This window comes from Pseudorca crassidens, chromosome 2 (assembly GCF_039906515.1).
Source record: "Pseudorca crassidens isolate mPseCra1 chromosome 2, mPseCra1.hap1, whole genome shotgun sequence".
Classification (NCBI taxonomy): Eukaryota; Metazoa; Chordata; class Mammalia; order Artiodactyla; family Delphinidae; genus Pseudorca; species Pseudorca crassidens.
Genome location: NC_090297.1, coordinates 82047485 through 82064426, shown reverse-complemented (window position 1 = coordinate 82064426; position 16942 = coordinate 82047485). Strand labels below are relative to the sequence as shown.

Genomic DNA, 16942 nt, shown 5'->3' with positions numbered 1-16942 from the left:
TACTGGGCATGAAGTAGACACATCACTACTCTTGGGTTGCTCACCTTGTAGAGGGAGAGACCATATATAAATAAATAAACATACAGTGGACATGCATGGAAACACCATGCCACCTGCACAGAGGAAGTGTGCCAGCTCTGCACATCACTGTTGTGCGTGGAGTTTAAGGGGAGCCTCAGTCTGGAATAGCTGGATCTAGTTTCTCACATCCCTCCATTGTATGAAATAATCATGTATTACAAGCAATTCCGTTTTATGTTTTATCCAAAGGGACATTTGTGTGGCAACACCATTAGCCATTAAGTTAGTCTATAGTATTTAAATAAGGAAACATCCATTCACTTAAAACGTTCTCTAATTGAAGACAGACATAGGGCACTTCCATCTCCATCTGTATTCGAACTGCTCAGAAAAGATCTATGTTAGTGAAATTTTGTTTGTGTATTCAAGACAGAAAACCTCTTCACTCAAAATAGCAACCACTTATACATCAAGTGTCCTTTTGAGAGGGAGGATATTATTAACCTGGTTACCGATGAGAAACAAACTAAAATAGTAAATATGTATAACATTTCTGTGACTCCCAGCTAAACATCCCTCAGTATGAACTTAAGAAAGTGGGATGCTGGAAAGAATGATTTAACCAGAGTAAACACAGTGATGTTATTTAAAACTTAATAAACCTAAGAACAAAATAACAGGAGAGTCCAGTTTCATCCTGCTGCTTTCCTGCGGTCTGTGGATGGCGCTCAGCGGGGCAGCCTGCCTGACGGAGGGGCCACGGTGCCTGCCAGACTCTGCAGTTGTAAAGAGAGATGCACACAACATCACGGTTTCACATGGGTGGAGATTCATAATTGACATAAGCAAAAAAAAGATTAAAAAAGCTTTTCATTTACATTGCCAAGTTTCTGTGTTTGTTTTCCAGTGATCTCTTTTGGGGAATATAAAGATATGGTTTAAGGAGTGTTTGTGGCACAGTCCTGTATGAATAATAGGGTATTCGATTTCAAATTAGAGGCTGGGGCTACAGGGCCAACTGCTATGTTTTCCAGCTCATGTCTTCTTTCTGGTTAGATGGGTTAGGGCTAGGGTTAGGCTGGCTGAGAAAGGAGACACAGCACTTCTGCATTTAAATATAATTTTAATTTGGTTCGAGGCAATGATTTTTAAAGCTTTTGGATTTATAACACACTCACTCAGTTTTATCATACTCTCCTTATCTTCCCTCGTCTCTCTAAAAAGGACGAGTAGGGGCTTCCCTGGTGGCACAGTGGTTGAGAGTCTGCCTGCCGATTCAGGGGACGCGGGTTCGTGCCCTGGTACGGGAATATCCCACATGGCCCATGAGCCATGGCCGCTGAGCCTGCGCTTCCCGGAGCCTGTGCTCCGCAACGGGAGAGGCCACAACAGTGAGAGGCCCGCGTACCGCAAAAAAAAGAAAAAAAAAGGACGAGTAGAAGAATACAAGGATCCACTAGGGCACCCCTTGGTGCACTGAACTAGAACTTGGATCCCCCTCTGCTCTGGGAACAGAATGAGCAAGGCTTCCTTAGCAGAGTTCATTTGGGGGCGGGGTCAAGAGGGGACTTCAGTTTTATCCCTAACCAGCAGCTCTTGTTTTCCTTCTCTTTTGCCAAAAGAAGTGTGTGTGGTGGAGGAGCGCCATAGGAACACGGGAGTTCATCCGAGGCTGGGGAGACACTTGGGAGAACACCCCAGGCTCCTAGGTGCAGGGGTCTCTGGGCAGGAGAGCAGGGTGGTGGGGAGAGCAGGTATGTTACTGACTTGGGTCCTCGGACTCTTTAATCAATAGAAATTGATGAGAGGCCAGACAAGAAATTCAGGCAAGGCTTTATTGGGACTCGTGCTGCAGCACGAGGGAGTGAAAACAAGTAGCAGGTACCCTTGCTCGCTCCCTCAGTGGGGGAGAGCTGGTCCCTTAAACGGGGTGAGCGCAGGCGCAGATCGGTGGGTCGGGCCAGAGTGGATTAGGTGGTCTGCCCATCCTCTTGGTGGTGCTGTGTGCAGGGCTCATGCGCAGTACCCTGCTTTTGCTCCTGGCACCTGAGAAGTGGCAGCTGGGTTTTGGCCTTTTTGTATCTTATTCATAATTTGCCCCAACCGTGCACGTGTGCAGTTATCTTTAGTTCTTTATAGTTTCTTTATATTCCGTTGCTCCAGGAGATATTTGTCCAGGTGCAAGCACTGCAGTAATGGGTCCCAGGTCCCCACCTGTCTCACATGGGCCACCCTGCCTTGAGGTGACCCCATCTCTGAGCGGCGACCCTGCTGCAGCTGGGGCTGCCTCAGGAGCCACTCATACACAGCACTCGTGTTGGTTGTCCCACACCCTCCCCAAGAGAGTCTGAGGGGTCTATCCTGAGAGAACTAGCTCAGAGTTTTCAGGTACATCTCTAGAGAAAGGGAGAGAGGAACGTTTCAGCTTCCAGTAGGTAAAAGGAAAAGGATTTTTACAGCTAAATCTGGTGCGGAGAGCAGATCCTGGACAAAATTCTAAAAAGAATTTACTAAAAGAATGACCTTTGATCACCTAAAAAAAGAGTTAAAATTGCCGATCATGACTGTGTGGTCTTGGTATTTGGCAGATAGGTTCCCCAAAATGAATGGAATGGAGCTCAGGGAAAATATTTGACAATGTTAGTTGCCAATGAAAAAATTCAAGCTTTCAAGTTAGAAGACTTGTATCCTCTGCCATAAGCTTGGCAATTCCCAGTACCTAGTAACTTCTGATGAGATCAGTGATGGTATTAACCAATGTGATTCTTCTTTTACATGATAATGAAATGGGTCAAAATTTGGAAAATCTGTATAACCAGTGAACCAGTGTTTCCCAGAATAGTGGTTATGGAATCACACATGGACAAAATGGCCATTCAAAGTGCAGGACAGATGGAAAAGAGTAAGAGATATGGTTTCAGATTCCACATCACAGCTAACCTTTAAGAAACTACTACTTGTCAAGTTTTGGCATGTTATCGAAGTAGAACATCCATAATTATATGCAGGTCTATTAAATATCCCTCCCTTTCCAATTACATAACTGTGAATGTGGATTTTCTTCATTTATTTCAACCAAGACATATCACGACATATTGAATGCAGAAGTAGATGTGAGGATTTACCTGTCTTCTGGTAAGCCAGACGTTTAAAAGATTTGCAAAAATGTAAGACAATGTCACTCTTCTCACTAAAGTCTTGCTATGAAAAACATATCTGTTTTTCATTAAAATGTTATTTATTTAAACATATAATGGGTTTACTTTAAAAATATGTATGAATATTTTGCAAGTTTCTCGGATTTAATTTCTAATATCAGTAATCAGTAGATATAACCCACATGAACAAAATTTTTCAGAGTCCTCAATTATTTAGAGTGTAAAGAGATCCCGAGACCAAATCATTGGTTTAAAAAGCACACACCTACACGGTTTATCCATGCATTGACATATGTGTCTGAATGTATATAATGTACATTTTAGAACTTACGTAAAAATAGAAACTTGAAGAAGATGAGAAACGGCATTTCAGTGGTTCTAACATCTTTCTGCACGCCCAGGGCCAGGCCACTGGGCCAGATGATTAGCATAAGACCGGATGCCTATAAGCCTAAAATGTTAATTCAGTAGAAAACCAGGAGTTTTCGAATTTAAAGGGGAGTATGACCAAAGCCCTGCTGACAAAGTTTTTAGTCACTAGCCGGGTGGTCCCATGGTCGCGAAGTCTGATGACATCAATGCAATGTCCAGACTGCAGCAGAAGAGGTGGTGACCCAGCACAGCAGACGGACTCGGCTGCTTTGGGAAAAGATGCCTGATTAACACACACAAGCTTGGAGGCAAAGAGTATGCCTGGTTTTCAGGCTCTGAAAGACTGATTTATACCCCTCTTTGATGGAAATGCACCAGGGACTTTGAGCTTAAGCCCTTCTCAGATACTTTGGCCTTACAAAGGGACTCATTTCAGAACCTAATCCGTTTGTACATCCGAGAGGAGCATCTCCGAAGCCAGCCTGCCTCTGTGCGTGTGCCCTGTGTGCAGCCCTAAGTGGACAGACCACTCCAGGAATAGCTTTGGGGGTTGGATCCATTTCACAACAAGATGGTGTGCCCCTGAGCTGTGGGATCGACTCCTTGTGTCCCAGCAGGGGTCCTGCTGCCCCTGTTCAGGGGAGAAGGGCTGCAGTCTCTCCACAGAGGGAAGCATCCAAGCCCCCGAGGGTCTGGGGTTGAGCTCACCCTTCCAGAGGCAGCTGCTTGCCGGTAGTGATCCCCCGCCTTCTGAAGGATGCGTCCACTTTGTAGGTATACTGACACCCCGCCCCCACCTTAAGAAGACTACTCCTGTCGGCTACAGAGCCATTCTGTCCTTTAAAAAATGATCCCGTCTCTGCAGGGTGATGTGTTGATTTTGTGGAGTTTAAGTCTCTGAAGGCAGCTGTCTTTTCACATAGTCTGTTAAGGGGGGCACTTTGCTGTAACTCTGCCGGTGCTGGAAACGTCAGCTCTCATGTCTCTCCCTCTTTTCCTTTGCCTTAGATCCTCTTCCACTATAATAAGTCAGCCTCCTCAGTGACACCACTGCTGTTTACTTTTAATTGTCTGGTTAATCCTAACAGTATGATAGACATGAGCAGACATTAAATGGGGAGAGAAAAAACACTGGGGCACCAAAGAAAATTAGGATGAATTGCTCAGCTTGACAGCAAAAGAGAAAGGTGATTTAGAAGCAGAGCTGGGTTCAGAACTCACTCACCCGGGTGCTGGGTGACCTTGAGCAGCCGATCTGCCCACCTGAGCCTCCGTTTTCTGTCAAAGTGGGTGTGACACAGTTGCCTGGTCCAAAGTGTTGCAGGTTTGGGCATCCAGCCCTGCTTTACTCGCATCTCTCACAGCTCTTTGCTTCGGACCGTTAGGCTAATTTCTATGTTCAGAGTGAATCTAGAATTACCACATATGAATAGTCTAACTCTTGGAGCTTGAATTTGACAGGAAAACATGTGGAGCTTCTAGACTGAGGTCATGGTGGTATCCTATACGTCCTCCACCCCGTGGAGACACCTGTGAAAGAAATCTCTGTCTGTTCTAACTTCCTTATCTGTCTGCTGTGGGTATTGCCTGGGAGGTGGGGCCATCTTAATAATGTGAATGAACAGGGTGAAATAATGTTGGGTACATTTTACCCAGGGTAAGATTGCATTGTTCCCAATTGTTCTCATATTTATATTTTCTCTTTTCAGGGATCAGCATCTTCTGGACCCAACTCTGGAATATGTGAAGGTAGGAAACCAGGATTTAACGTGTAGTAGGGAGCCTGTGGTAATAGATTTCCCATTTCTAACACAGTGTTGCCAGATAATGTCACCATCTGGCTTGTGTAGGAAGCTGGTTAGATTGAAACCACCAGGATGTAATTTGACTGTTTTGGGCTTTTAGTAATCTTTGCAGGGGTCTTATGTCACCCTATTATAAGTTTACAAACTCTTCCCCTTATCTGAAACCCTGGGGGCTAGATGTGTTTTAAAACTTCAGAATTTTTCGGAAAGGTAATATGGTACATATATATATAACACCCCCAAAGGGAGCTGGGGTCAGCATCCCACAATCAAGCCCATCATTTCAGCAGTGAAATGTGAGAATGTTCACGTGAAGTGGGATAAATAGACTACAAATGATTTTACCTAGTTCAGGTCACATTTTGCCACCAAATGAGGCTGGGTTTGTTCTGCTGCTAAATGAATTATTTAAAATTGTCAGTTTTCAGAGTTTTTGGATTTTGGAATGGCAGACAGGAGTTGTGAAGCTGTGTTTACCTTCAGTGGAGGACTGAAGGCTCCCTGAGGCTTCCTGAGCCATCCTTTCCATTTCAGCAGCCACCCTCTTGTTCAGTGGCTAATCTGGGACCATGAGCTGTGTAATACTTTACTTTCCAGTGAGGCTGACATTCAGTGCGTCCAAATACTCAACGCTTCTAAACAATCTTCTGAACAGAAAGAAATGATGCTTTTCACTTCTGTCCCCCCCCCCCCATTTTTCAGGTGTGTATCTTTGTTTTATTTTATTTTATTTTCGAGAACTGTAATTACGTCTGGCACCTACAACAGAAAAGAGAACTCGGATTTCTCATAACAAAAATATATCATTAAATTTTAGGAGAAATCATGGTACAAGTTAGGACTTAAGGTTCTTGCCTCCTAGGAGCCACATTTTGTCTTTATTATTCCCGCATCCTGGCTTCGGAGTATTTAGGCCTGTTGCTTTTTGTGTGCCTGTGACTGTGCCTGCCCCAGGGTTTTGGCATTTCTTCCCTTTAGACCAGAGAATGGAAGGTCTAAAGCTTCTCCTAGAGGAGAAAACTCTAGTAGAACCACGTGGCCACTGGAGGCGGTCATAATAAAGTTTGTTGGAATGGAGGTGGATTTTATTTTTCCCCTCTCTTCTACCCCCACTATGTCTAAGCTGTAGCTTAACTGCAGCCAACGTGTAATCCTAAACCAGCAGGGCTGCTGTGTCAGACTCTGGTCAGGGCTTTATAAATGATGTGTTGGCGGCATCACATACGCTTTTGTGCAGGTTGTACTCTGCAAGGAATTTGGGGACACTATCCACATAAACTATGATTTGACTTGACCATAACATAAAAAATGTGCCCTAGACTTCTGCAGTGTGTAAATCACAGCTGTCCTTTAGAACTCACTGCACGCCATGTTCCAGAAACTGGCTATCTCCCACTGCAGGCTCACTCAAGCTGTGCTCACCCGCTCCCTTTACTCCATAATTCAGTTTTTTCTTTTACTGAAGTCCCAGCTTTTTAAGATAATCCAGTGATGAATTCTAAACCTAAGCAGAGGCTTTGGGAAGGACTGACTTACTTAGTATTATCTAAGCTATTGCATCTCATTCATGAATATTGGTCATTGTGAGTTGTCGTGTTGACTGAGAAGAGGTGTGAGGTTGTCGGTGCTTCCATCTAGCTGGGCTCCCCCTGCCTTCCCTGGCAGTGATAGAACTGCTCTTGGTGGCTCAAGGAGTACCCTCTTCAAGGACTCGCTGAGGTGTTCCGAAGGTTACTCTTTCCTCCCATCCTCATCTGAATCCGGTCAGAGCTTTAGAGATGAAATCTCTACGTCCCTCCTTGATGCATTGCATTTTTTTTTTTCTTTCTCACTTTGCCCTTGGTTTGGAGGAATGGCTTGGGGATTTGCTGAGTGAATGTAGGGTATTTTCATTTGCCTGCATGGGCACTAAAGCTCTGAAAACACACTCATAGAGGCCTTGGGCCTCAAGGTCTGAATGGACCCACGTGTCAGTTGTCTTGGGCCAGCACAGGCCCGTCCTAGCATTTCAGACTTAGCTACCCTCTTGAGCCCTGCTGACCAGCCCATGCTTCCAAGCCCTCGTATATCTGTGCCAGCTGGTGTCTAGAGCCTGGAGGGTGGCTGAAGATGATTGAGGGAGGTGAGAGGTGCAGATAAAGTGGATGCAGTTTGGCCCTCTGACTTTGAGCTGTTTCTTCCCTATCATCCCCTTTCTCGGGCACGGACAAACGTATTCTATGTAAAGTATGTTGCCTCCTGTAGGGCGCTTTCTGGTAGAGTCAGAGTTTTAGCAGTTCATTGTGACCTCAGAATGGGGGCGGGGGGGGGGGCGGGGAGCAAGAGGATATCTGACTGGGTATCATCTCGGCAGTAGAAGCACCCAGTTGGGGCCAACTGACAGCCGTTCTCATCCTTTTAGGAGCCGCCTTCCCAAGTCTCCCTTACCATGGAGACTTTCTAACCGTCTTCACCTGGTTTTCCCAGTGCTCTGATTAAGAGCGAGGTCTGGGACCACCCCTGGTTCCTCGTGTCTGGGCGAGAGGAAGCACTTGAGCTGACCCATACTTCATGGGGTGATGGGGCTGCTGTGTCGTGGCAGGAGACAGGGAGTGACTCCACAGTTCAGTCGTGTCCAGTTTGTACTCTGTGTCCTCCTAGCACTTCCCACAGTTGGCATTGCTGCACGTCAGTAAGGCAGCGTGAAAGGGGACCCGGCAGGTGGTTGCTAGGTTACGAGGAGCTCCTCTGTGTGAGGAATGGAGGGAAAAGTGCTTGGCGGGGAAGCCCTAGGGCTGTTTGGTAGTTCTTTCATTTCTTCAGCAGGCTTACCTCCTGCTGGAGCCTCCCAGTGGCACCTGGTTACCCTAAGTGATGAATTCCCTGCTTGGATGTGATAAGAAAATTTGAATAGATCCAAAGAACCCCCAGGGATTTTGGAATCTTATTCTCCACTGTTTCTGTCTCTTTAATTCTGACTGTTAGCGAGGGGAGTTTTCTTTTTTTTCTTCTTCTTCTTTTTTACCTTTTCCTTGTGTCCCTAGCCCCCTCCTCTCTCCACATTCCCCACTCCCACCGACCCAGTAGCTTAAAACATGATCATCTTGAAGGTCTGAGTTTAACTGTTTTGTAGAGTCATGAGATCCTTTTCTGTAATCAAATATAATTGTTTCTCTTTCACTATATCTGAACAAGACCACTTCTTCCAGACTGGAAAGCAGAAACCTCCAAGCAGCTGCACCTTCCTCTTGCTCTTAAGGTAGTGACTTTGGCTAGTAGTGTGCAACTCTGGAATTTTCCTCCGCGTACCTAGCATACCTTACCCTAGATAAAAACCAACTTTTTTTTTTTTTTTTAAACAGAGGAAATAGCCCTAGGCAAAATTGTTCAGTAGAGTTTATCTTCTGGGCTGCTTTACCTGCTTACTGCCCCCCATTTAGTCTTTGCCATATTTTTACTGCCTTTAAAATGTATTTACTCTGTGTCTAATTTCTTAGACCTGTGTCAGGTAGCTGCTTAGAACATTTGATAAAAATAATTGTATTAAAATGTGAATACATGGTAATAGCTCAGTGTGTTATCCTTCCCAGATAGCATTCCAATAGGAGACTCCAAGTTACACAGCCCCTAAGACCCTCCAGGGAGGGGAGCCTGGTCCACGCTCTGGTCTAATTAGCAGCATGACCTTGGACTTTCCACCTTCTCTCTGTGGGTTCTGAGGCAGGAGATAGGTGGGCCCCAGGCTGAGCAGCTGGGGTTTGTCCCCTTCTAGGGAGACAGGAGGGAGGAGAAGCTGAGCCCTGCCCAGATAAGGGTTAAAGAGACCCATATTCCTCATCCTCGAAGTCAAGGAGACCTTCCCCACTACACAGGCGCAGAAAGGATCCTCGGAGGTCAGAAAAGGAGGGGGCACCACACCATAGTAGGTGATGTCAACCTACCCATATAGGTCTCTTTGCTAGAATCCATCTTGGCTAAGAGATGCGCGTGCACACACACAGGGGAAGACCCTGAGATAAACCAAATACAGACTCAGAACCAGGCAAAGCAAGATGATTGGCCAAAGGAAGCCTGGAAGAAATGCCCCGTAAAAGTGATTCAAACTACCATGAGGGCATGACTCTTCCTCTGAGTCTGCCTGTATGAGTCTATTCACATGTATCCTTTTTCCTCCTAATGAACACTTATTTCACTACTTTCTGTCTCTTTGTGGGAATTCATTTCTACAAAGCTGATGGGCCAGGGCCTTGTCACTGGCCACTGTCCCTGATGGTCTAGTGGCTAGGATTCAGCACTCCCCCTGCCGCCACCTGACTTCAGTCTCTGGCCGGGGAACCAAAATCCTGCTTCAAGCCACCGCAGGCCAAGACCATTCGAGATCGGTTCCATCTTCCCCACAACTAGAAAACCAGGGGATGGGCCAACGTCTCTTCTAGTTTAAGACTTCTAGGATCCCCTCTGCCTGTGACAAGCTGGAGCAGAACGGTTTTTGCAAGTGGTAAGGGGTTCTTAATAAATCTATCACTCTTGATCATAAAATTGCCACATCGATTGGAACAAGGGTGGCATTTTATGTTGTGTCTCAGACATTGAGACCAAGGATGTGGCAGATAATAAGTGCCCACCCATCGTATTACCTCAAAAGGTTGGAGATTTACCCGCAACCCTCCTACATTTGCTATTATGATCCCCTTGCTTTCACTTTAGCAATGCCTCTTGAACCTATGAAACCTGCTTTCATTTTCACTCTTTATCATTCTTTTCATTTTTTTCCTGGGGCTACTTCTTTAACCTTTGGGAGTTGCCCTCCCCCACCCCATACTCACTAAACTATAAATTTATAGTATTTCCTTTCTTCTTCCTCTTAATACCTATCTTCCTTTTAGACTGAAGATTCAAATTCTTTCTAGCTTCTTCACGCACAGCCTTACAGTTATAGTATAGAGTCTCTTTTCTGAGAGTGGTTTAAAAGTATATTTTTTAGAGGAGGAGGTGATTAGCTACAGCAGAGCTGGGTGGTTTTTTTTTTTTTAAGAAGAAATGTTTATTACGGTTTTGCGATTTTTCTTTTAGAAGAAATGTTTATTATAGATTTTTTTCATTTTAAAATAAACTGTCCTTAAGAAAGACAAATTGAAAAATAAGTATAGCAATAGCAAAGTCGAGAAGACATTGGGAAGCCTGTTTTTTCAAATTAAGCAAGGTGTAGGCAAGGCCAGGCTGTGAACAGCACGGTGCCCTCGGACAGAGCCTGCTCTCCAGGCTCTGCAGTGAGCAAGTGTCAGGACTGAATGCAGCCTTTTGTTCCCATGAGCTCCCTAGTGAACGAATATCCTTTCTTTTGTCGTCAGCCCTGGTCGACTCTTGCTGGAACCACTTGGCGAGCTTTTCTAAGATGATTTGCGGTTTCTGAGCTTGCTTTGTGGGTTAGGAGAAGGGATGGGACTGGAGCGGTATCTCGAGGGGCGACCAGCGCCCTTGGACTTCTCCTTCCTCTGGGGTGCACACCGGCAGCTCAGGAGCCCAGAGCTACCCGGAGATCGGTCCTTATGGGGTTAACACTCTGAAAATGCTTTCTAAGAGGGTCTTACAGACTTGACAGACTGCCCAAGGCTCAGATCTCAGCAAGGCCGTTTCCTGCAGTCTGCCGGGGCTACATGAGGTCACCCAGCAGATTAAAAGAGGAGTCATTATGCGAATTCCAGCGCCAAGAATAAGTGCCCGGGCTGTGGGAGCCTCGCTGGGGGCGGGGGCGGCGGGGGCTGTAGCGCCCCCCCCCCACCTTTGTGCTCAAGATGGCTGCAGCCATGGTCACGGTTAAATAGCCGTCTTTGAGGAGAGTCTTTTTCTTCCAGCGGGGAAAACAGGCCAGTCTGCTCTGAATTAGCCAGCTCACAAAGCCATGAAAGGGACTTACCAAAACAATGGTGCGCTGTGCATTCCATGAGATTTTAACGAGTTACATGAAGCAGATAATGGCCCGATGGCTGGCTCTGCAGGTTTTTGCCTGAGCTTGCACACCCAGAGAGCCAGCACCGCCCCCTGTGGATGAGAAGGCCAAACACCGCCCGCCATGAGTGGGGAGCAGCTTTGGGGCTCATCCTGGGAGCAACGAAGACAGCTCCCATCCAGCTCCTCCCACCCCACCCCAAAAAGTTCTCTGCAGATATTCTTGGGAGGCTTAATGTTACTGCATTTGTAAAAGATTGCTGAGGCAGGGGGAGAAGGCAGAAGAATAGGGATGGAGGACAGGCCTTCATTCAATGGAATCCTATCCTGCAGGTCTGTGAAGATACGGCCATTTATACAAAGTAAAACCTCATCATGAAAACGTACGTCCATTTTGAAATCTGTATGTGAATGCCGATGGTGACATTATTTGTCATTGACAAAAACTGGAAACAGCTCAAGCGTCCTTGGACTGGCGAGCAGATAAACTGCAGACCCACACAACAGCATCCTCTTCGGCCATAAAAAGGAACTGGACTGTTGGATGCAGATAAAACCGTACAGTACAGACAACACATCAGTGGTTGGAAGGAGTAGAGAGAGAGGTCAGCTGCAAAAGGGAATGAGGGAACTTCGGGGCAATGATTGGAATTCCTCGATTGGGGTCGTTTCAAAGCGCACAGAACTGTACAGAAAAGGGTGACTTTTACTCCTGGCAGATTATACCTCAGCTGAGCCTGACTTTCAAAAAAGCAAGCTAAATGCTTATCATAGTTTAGCCCTTCAGCGCTGCCGCCTCACTAGGGGAAACTTTTGGTTTGGAGATGGGCCACATCGGACTGCCGATCAGATGGAGAAAGTGCTGAGCTTGTGGCTACTTTACTGCCTTTGTTCGTTCGACAGATAATTTGGGGCAGATTCTATGTGTTAGTAATTGTTCAGTCGAGTCAGGCCGAGTAGGAGGAAAGTGTCATCAAGAGCCTAACCTAAGATAGTGGCAGTGGGAATGGAAAGTCAGGGCAGGTGCCGGAGGCCTTTTAGAGACAGAATTAAGAGCTGTTTTATAAGGTGTGTTGACAGTTCCCGGCAGGACTTAAATGGAGGTGGTGACAGAGAGGAAGCCACGGGCAATTCCAGAGTTCACACAATGCCTGGCATCTTGCCAAAAGCCGGTAAGGATTTTAGGGGAGGAAAGATTTCCAGTTGGAGACCTTGTTATCACGATGACATTAAGTTAATTCATGAGCAGCTGGGGATATCATTAGCCTGGGGGAGGGGTGTGGGGTGGGCAGTTGGCAAACTACAGCCTGCGACCGAATGTGGCCTGCTGTCTATTGTAGGCCCACAAGCTGAAGACGGATATTATGTTTTTAAGTGGGTTTTTAAAAAATCAAAAGAAGAATGTGAAAGTTGTAAAATTCAAATTTCAATGTGCGTAAAGTTTTATTGAAACACAGCCACATCCATTCACTGATGTATTGCCACTTTCTGACTATAATGATGGAGTTGAGTAGTTGTGACAGAACAGAGCCTGAACTAATTACTCTCTGTCCCTTTACAGAAAAGTTTTGTAGGCCCCTGCTCTAGAGTGAATGCACGTACACTGTCCTTGTTTTTCCTCTGAACAATACGTAGTAGGCTTTCCACAAAAAATCCCATCTTTCCATGCTGCCTCTTCCACGATGCAGCCGTGGGTCATCGACATCACCTTGACCTTGCCCGAGGACACAGCAGTGAGTCCTTGTGCAAGTTGTGTGATCTTGCACAATCACAGAGACAATGCTGTTGCAACACTGCGTGATCTGGACACACCTCAGCCTCCCATCAGGCAGACCCGTCTGCTCTGAGCGGCAGCATCTCTCCTGTCGCATTAGCATCTTCAGCTCTTCTGGGTGAACAGGTGTGCGGAACTAGCTTGAGTCCTGACTGCTCTTGCCTGGGGCTTGTCTGGATAACTCCTCAGGCCAGATATTGCTCTGCCAGTACAGCCTGAGATGTGTTTTCTCAGTGTCCCAAGTCAGAAGTGAATTCCCCCTAGGCTTCTGAACTTGATGGTTTGAATCAAGGTCAGACCCTGGAGCTGCCCTCTGGAGGTGCTTGAGGGAGCCCGGGGTGGCCTGTGAGTGGAATAACGGCAGGTTCACGTTCATGTTCTGTGCTGCAGCTTTCATCCTTGGCTGAAGGAAGAGGACTCCTCTGAGATCCCCAATAGTAGGAGAGTTGGTGGAGAGACTGGAGAGCTAACATGTAAGCAGGGATTGAAGCTATGGCCTCTGACCAGACTCAGCTTTGTAACTGGACTTCGCAGCCATCCTCTGGTGGCCTGTTCACCTCTAAGCTCATCTCCTGCCATCCACCTTGCTCACAAACTTTTCCATGCTGGTTTTTCCTGCTGCCGCCGGGTCTTTGCCTTTCCCTCAAGCCTGGAAGGTTCTTTTGAGGTAGAACAGCTGAGTGGTTTGAAGAGGGTGCTTGGATGCTGTCGTGGGTTGAGCTGTGTTCCCCAAAAGATGTGTTGATGTCCTATAACCCCCAGTACCTGTGAATGTGACCGTATTTGGAAATAAGGTCTTTGCACATGTGATCAAATTAAGACGAGGTCATGCTGGGTGAGGGTAGGCCTAATCCAATGACTGGTGTCTTATAAGAAGAGAGGAATTTGGACACACAGGGAGCATGCCATGTGATGACAGCGATTGGGGTTGTTGTGTGCACAGGCCTAGGAACACTGAGGATTGCCAGTGTTCACCACCGCAAGCTAGGAAGGGGCAAGGAATGGTCCCACCTTAGAGCCTTCGGAGAGAGTGTGGCCCTGCGACACCTTGATTTTGGACTCGTAGCCTCCCGAACCGTGAGAGAATACATTTCTATTTTAAAGCCATCCAGTTTGTGGTAATTTGTTACAGCAGCCCTAGGAGACTAATACAGAGGCACAGCCCCATCTAAGCCATTTCTTGGTTGTGTGACTTTGGGCAAGTTTCTGAAATTCTCTGGAGCTCAATTTCCTTAACAGTAAATGGGAGAATGTAGGGCTTAAATGAGTTCATGCACACAAAGTTGTTAGCACAGTGCCTGCTAGGTAGATGGCACTCTGGAAATGCTGGTTTTGTAGCTGTCACCCTAGTTCTCCGGTGGCTGGTGCATCCCCACTCAGATGTCACTGCCTCAGAGGGACCTTCCCTGACCCCCCTGCTAAAAGCAGCCTCCGCAGCCTCATCACTTTGAGTATTATCCTCACAGCACTTGTGCCAAATTCTATTTGTTTAGTTAAATACAACAATAACCACTCCTCATTAGAATGTGAGTTCTGAGGGCAAGGACCCTTTCTTGTCCTCTTAATAAATATTTAGTAACTGACTGATGACCATATACAGCCAGATGGGAAGGGCATTGAAATTCAGGGGCGAGGGAATGAGCTTGTCCCAAAGATCTTTAAGTTTCCTGAAGTAAGTCACACACAGATCTCTAAACATTTTCCAGAAATTCTTCAGTGATTTTATTTCATGACAGCAAGGAGGTTCCCACCCCTAACCTCACTCTGTCTTCTCTTGCCAACCTGGTATAGTATAAAAACTGCAGAATCACTGTTGTCATCTTAAATACTCACACATGTAGGCAAAGGTATACACTTTTTTTTTTTTTTTTTTTTTTTTTTTTGCGGTACACGGGCCTCTCACTGTTATGGCCTCTCCCGTTGCGGAGCACAGGCTCCGGACGCGCAGGCTCAGCGGCCCTGGCTCATGGGCCCAGCCGCTCCGCGGCATGTGGGATCTTCCCGGACCGGGGCACGAACCCGTGTCCCCTGCATCGGCAGGCGGACTCTCAACCACTGCGCCACCAGGGAAGCCCCGAGGTATACACTTTTAAAAAGTGGTTCTGGCAACCTCTATGGCTCTGATCTCTCAATCCTCAGCTCAGGGATCTTGTTATCAGCTGTGAGGGCCCAGTAACTCATCAACCCGCAAATGAGAGGCCAGGCTCTTCAGCATTGGAATCGTTTGCTGTTAAGCTCTGCCCTCTAGTGGTAACTGAATGACACAACAGCACAGCGTTTGGCTGTGAGACAGTTTCTGTGTGTTCTGGGAGCTTTTAATATTAAATGTAAGAGTGTGCCATAGCATTATATTTACAACCTCAGAACTAAGGTCTGTGTTTAAATTATGTAAGAAGGCAAGTCATTTTCATTAGCTCCATATAAGACATTAAAATTGTCAAGGCATTTTATTATTAGAATTAATTGTCTAACGTTCTTGGGCTAACAGCTCTAAGATGCTGCAATACTGTATGTACATTTTGAGGGGGAGTTGGCATCGATCTGAAGTTTCACATGTCATTACCAAGAAGTTTTCTTGGAAAAAATTATATTTGAATTGTGACTTGACAGCTGAAAAAAATGGTGACTTGACAGGAAGGAAGCTGGTATTAGGTGAGGCAGAAGACAGATATCACCCCAGCATGCGGGAAAGTGTGTGCCCAGGCTGACTGTGGCAGGAGAGAACAGCAGGCGGAGTCTTCTGGGAAGAGTAGGGACTCTCATATTTATTGAATGGGAAGGGTGAGGAAACTTCAAGTGTTCCTAGGAAATTCTGAGATGGTCAAACTGTTAAAGAGAGCAAGAATGCTGAGCTGGGGAACAATTTGATTGATTGCCAAAAATTGTGTATAACTACATATTGCTTTGCAACTTCCTGTTTTCATTGGACATCATTCCCTGTTAAACATGTGGGTCTACCTCCTTCTTTTTTTTTTTTTTTGTGGTGTGTGGACCTCTCACTGTTGTGGCCTCTCCTGTTGCGGAGCACAGGCTCTGGATGCGCAGGCTCAGCGGTCACGGCTCACGGGCCCAGCTGCTCTGCGGCATGTGGGATCTTCTCGGACCCGGGCACGAGCCCGTGTCCCCTGCATCGGCAGGCGGACTCTCAACCACTGCGCCACCAGGGAAGCCCTACCTCCTTCTTTTGAATGGTTATCCAGTATTCCATTGTGTGAAATACAATTATATTTAACCAATTTCCTACTGTCATTTGGATTCTTGTTAAAAACAGTTTTGCAGTTATTTAACAAATATAGTCATATTTGTTATATATGGCATAGTCGTTTAACAAATGTTTATTGAGTATCTGCCATCTGCTGGTCACTGTTCGAGGGCCTGAGGATACAGCAGTGAAGAAAACAATGTCCCTGCCTCTATGGATCTCATATTATGGGGTGGAATGGTGAGAAGACAGAGAAGACAACCGAGTACACCACGTTCGGTAGACATAGTGCTGAGCTGAAAAAAATTCATCAGGGGAAAGAACTACTAAATGTTGGAGTTAAGGGGACGTTGAATTTAAGTAGGGTGGCCAGGGCAGGCCTCACCCAGAGGGCGACTTTCTAGTGGAGGGGCAAGTCAAGAGTGGTGTCTGGGGAATTCCCTGGTGGACCAATGGTTAGGACTGTACACTCTCACTGCCAAGGGCCCGGGTTCAGTCCCTGGTTGGGGAGCTAAGATCCCGCAAGTCTCGTGGCCAAAAAAAAGGAAAAAAAAAGAGTGGTGTCTGATGGGGGGAGGATGTAGCAAGGGCAAGGCCGTGAAAGCCAGAGCTCACCTCTTCCACTCAGGAACAGCTGTGAGGCCAGTGGGGCCAGAGGGCGTGGCCTTGAGGGAGAGTGGTG

General features: G+C 46.4%; 1 protein-coding gene across 8 annotated transcripts in view; it reads left to right on the top strand.

Moving 5' to 3' along the window:
- BCAR3 (BCAR3 adaptor protein, NSP family member) overlaps positions 1–16942 on the top strand; it is a 206206-nt gene that overhangs the window by 121871 nt on the left and 67393 nt on the right. For all 8 annotated transcript variants that reach the window (XM_067726936.1, XM_067726930.1, XM_067726932.1 and 5 more), the window contains one exon: positions 5261–5300. In XM_067726936.1, the coding sequence (XP_067583037.1) occupies positions 5261–5300 (40 nt within the window). The remainder of the gene's footprint in view (positions 1–5260; positions 5301–16942) is intronic.